Source organism: Engraulis encrasicolus, unplaced genomic scaffold (assembly GCF_034702125.1).
Source record: "Engraulis encrasicolus isolate BLACKSEA-1 unplaced genomic scaffold, IST_EnEncr_1.0 scaffold_124_np1212, whole genome shotgun sequence".
NCBI lineage: Eukaryota > Metazoa > Chordata > Actinopteri > Clupeiformes > Engraulidae > Engraulis > Engraulis encrasicolus.
The window spans coordinates 142501-145994 of record NW_026944735.1 but is presented as its reverse complement, the minus strand read 5'-3'; the positions used below and the strand labels follow the sequence as shown (position 1 = coordinate 145994).

The following is a 3494-nucleotide window of genomic DNA, read 5'->3' as shown; positions in this document are numbered from 1 at the left end:
TGTTCCTTAGCCAACTTCAAATATCATGTATTGTATGTCATTTAATATCAATGGCAAAGGGGTTGGATTACAGATATGGAGGTTGTGAGTTCTAATCCCGCTCGAAGCCATGTTGATTTTCAAAATTATATCATATGCAGTGTTCCTTAGCCAACTTAAAATACCATGTATGTCATTTAGTATATCCCCAAAACGCAGAGCTACAACACTTTCAAGATGGCTGAATCCAAGATGGCTGAATTGTTTGGCCCATAACTTCTGACTGGGTGGATGGAGTTTTTCCAAGATTTCTTTTAGCTTTGTTTTCTCAATAGTACTTTGTTTCATCTCTGCCCCAAAAGGCAAGCCCGCTTCCAGCATTTTCTGTGAGAATGCATTTCTAGTTATTATTATTATTATTATTATTATTATTATTATTATTATTATTATTATTAAGGGGTTAACAGGTGTGTCTGGGTACCAGGGCCTGCCGGTCACGACTATACTCTAAACGGGCTATAGAATATGCCTTGATAGTTATGGTTTAATCTTATGCATAAGCGTTGCATTGAGGCCCGGTGGTCACCAATACACTGTATTGTTATATATTTATTTATTGTCTTTTTATTTTAGCTTGTTTGTTTGTTTGATGTTATTTGTTGACAGGTGTGTGTGTGTTGCCGGTGCTTGTCGGTCAACAGTATAAACTGTATTATTTATTTATTTATTTGTAGTTTGTTTGTTATTATTGTTGACAGGTGTGCCCGTCTGGCCGGTGCTTGGTTTTATATGCATTATTTATTTATTTATTTATTTGTAGTTTGTTTGTTATTATTGTTGACAGGTGTGTCCGTGTGGCCGGTGCCTGGTGGTCACCAGTATACACTGGAGGCTACAGCCTACGCCCTGATGGCCCTGCTACGAATGGGAGAGTTTGAGGAGGCCAGCGCCGTGGTGGAATGGCTACACACTCAGAGGAGAGTACGAGGAGGCTACGGATCCTCTCAGGTGTGTGTGTGTGTGTGTGTGTGTGTGTGTGTGTGTGTGTGTGTGTGTGTGTGTGTGTGTGTGTGTGTGTGTGTGTGTGTGTGTGTGTGTGTGTACATGTGCGCTCGCATGCTTGTGTGTGCACATGCGTGCGTGAGTGCACGTTTTGTGTCTATTCCACCATAATTATTCCACCCAATGCCTGATTAACTCTCTCCCTCTCTCCCTCTCTCACTCTCTCTCCCTGTGTGTGTGTGTGTGTGTGTGTGTGTGTGTGTGTGTGTGTGTGTGTGTGTGTGTGTGTGTGTGTGTGTGTGTGTGTGTGTGTGTGTGTGTGTGTGTGTGTGTGTGTGTGCGCGCTCGTATGTGTGCGTGTGTCTAGTCAACCATTGTGGTGTACCAGGCTGTAGCTGACTACCGAGAGCAGATGAGGAAGCTGCAGCAGGTTAATCTGGAGGTGAACATCGACGTCTCCGGTCGTAGCAGGCCCATTCGCTGGACCTTCAACCAGGGAAATGCCTACGTTAGCCGCTCTGACAAGGTAGCGTATACTGCAATGTGAGGGGAAATCACCCAGCTCTACTGGACAACAATCCTGAGGTGCAATTCTGGAAAGCATAATTGCTAACTACGTTACCTACTTTGTCGTTTTCAATGCAATTTCCCATTGACAAGTACCCAAGTTGCTAACCGGCTAACAACTACACCTTCAAGAAACACAATCCCGCTTTGCTCTGTTTCCCCAGCTCCAGCTCAATCAGAACCTGACGGTGACGGCCAAAGGCAATGGAGCAGGAACACTCTCGGTAAGCCTGCCAGAGTAGTGCAGCTGTGCCCCCCCCACATATAGGCTTGCATGCCCATGGGCACCCAGGTTGGAGTCTGGTCAGGGTAATTTCCCAACCTTAAGCAGTGTAAGGGATGCGCCCACATCCAGTAAAACAGGTGCTGGATCAAACAAAGATATGTAGAAGAAGAAGGAAAAATACACGCACTGTTGCTGATCGCAGATTTATTCAACACAACGTTTCTGCCTCAAACGGTCTTCGTCAGGTGTATGGGTCAGGGGCCCCCTATATGCCCCTATAAGCCCCAAAAAGCTTTTTACCCAGGCCGTACTCAAACCTGGGTTCCCATGGGCATGCAAGCACATTTCTGGTCAGCTGCAGGTGTTGACAACAAACTCATATTATTTTTCCCTTATATGCAAGGTTATGACCATGTACTTGGTCTCTTGACCATGCTGACAAAAGAATGCTCTATTTTTTCTGATCCGCAAGGTGTTGACTATGTACTATGCTCCTGCCACGGAAAATGACACAGCCTGCAATCGTTTCAAGCTCAACCTGACTCTGGACAAACAGGCTAAAGGTAAGAGTGTTTTTTTTGTTTACACCAATAAATGCAAGGTCTTATTTGTCTGGAAGACCAAATGTCCAGTTTTCCCAAGACCTGTCCAGTTTTTGAAAACCGGTTGACGACATCCTGGTGTCCGTCTTATCATCTAACCTCCCGTCCTCACCTTGTGCTTGTGGCCTCGAGATGTGGAGATGGGAGACGTCATTGACAGTATAGCTTTTATTCAATATCTTGAAAAAGCACCAAAAGGTCATTTTATTGTTGTTGAATAGGGAAAAAATGTTGTTTTCTCCACGGAGGCGAGGCGTTAGCGAAGCATAAGGCCATGGATACAAGTCGAGGACATGAGATCAGATAATGCCATGCACATCGCGACAGGGCGTCCAGGTTTTCACATGCCGAAATATGGCCACCCTCCTAATCAGCGAAAATAAAACAAATCGAGCCAGTATCTTTTTATGACCTAGATTGGTATTTATATACCTCAAAGCTCCTTTATTTACATCGTAAAGCCAAGAAGGCAATGTGTTGCAATTACTGTTTTGAGCATTGACGGCAACCTGCCACATGAAGACCTTCAGTGGTTATCCATAGAGCTAAATGTTGTCGGAAATTCCACCTTTCATGCTGTTAGTGTCATTTCAATTCACCCAGTTACATCAGATTCACCATGTTAGATTATTATGAAAATTTAGTTTTTTCTCTAAAATGACTGAAATCATATAGAACCATGCATGTGAACTCAGCTTTCTCATGTTAAAGGGCAACTCCGCAACGCCACATTTTTTGGTTCAGCCCTTTCCGAGATATGAGCTATTCTAATGGGGGTAACTTTTATTTACATTTCAAAAAAACATTTTTATTTATTCCCAAAAACATCCAAAAGGTTCATCAACATCAGCAGACAGCTAGCAAACAGCAATACCTTTTGGGAAAATATTTGGAGAAGGCCTATGCTCATTTTTAAAAAAATATAAACAAAAGTTGCCCCCATTATAACAGCTCATATCTCGGAAAGGGCTGGTCCAAAAACTGCGGCGTCACCGGGTACTGACAAGTCAAGGGTAGCGTGAGCAATACAACAGCACATTGAAATTGGCAGGAGTTGCCCTTTAAGTGATATAACGCTCATATTTCTGTGAAGTGCATTGCCTCTGTCTGCCTCTGCA

General features: G+C 43.5%; 1 protein-coding gene across 1 annotated transcript in view; it reads left to right on the top strand.

Annotated features, from left to right (window-relative positions):
- Positions 1-828: 828 nt before the first annotated feature.
- Positions 829-3494, top strand: part of LOC134442204 (complement C3-like) — a 6587-nt gene continuing 3921 nt past the window's right edge. The window contains exons 1-4 of the mRNA XM_063192458.1: positions 829-987; positions 1349-1507; positions 1713-1772; positions 2247-2337. Coding sequence (XP_063048528.1) covers positions 889-987; positions 1349-1507; positions 1713-1772; positions 2247-2337 — 409 coding nt within the window. The 5' untranslated portion in view covers positions 829-888. The remainder of the gene's footprint in view (positions 988-1348; positions 1508-1712; positions 1773-2246; positions 2338-3494) is intronic.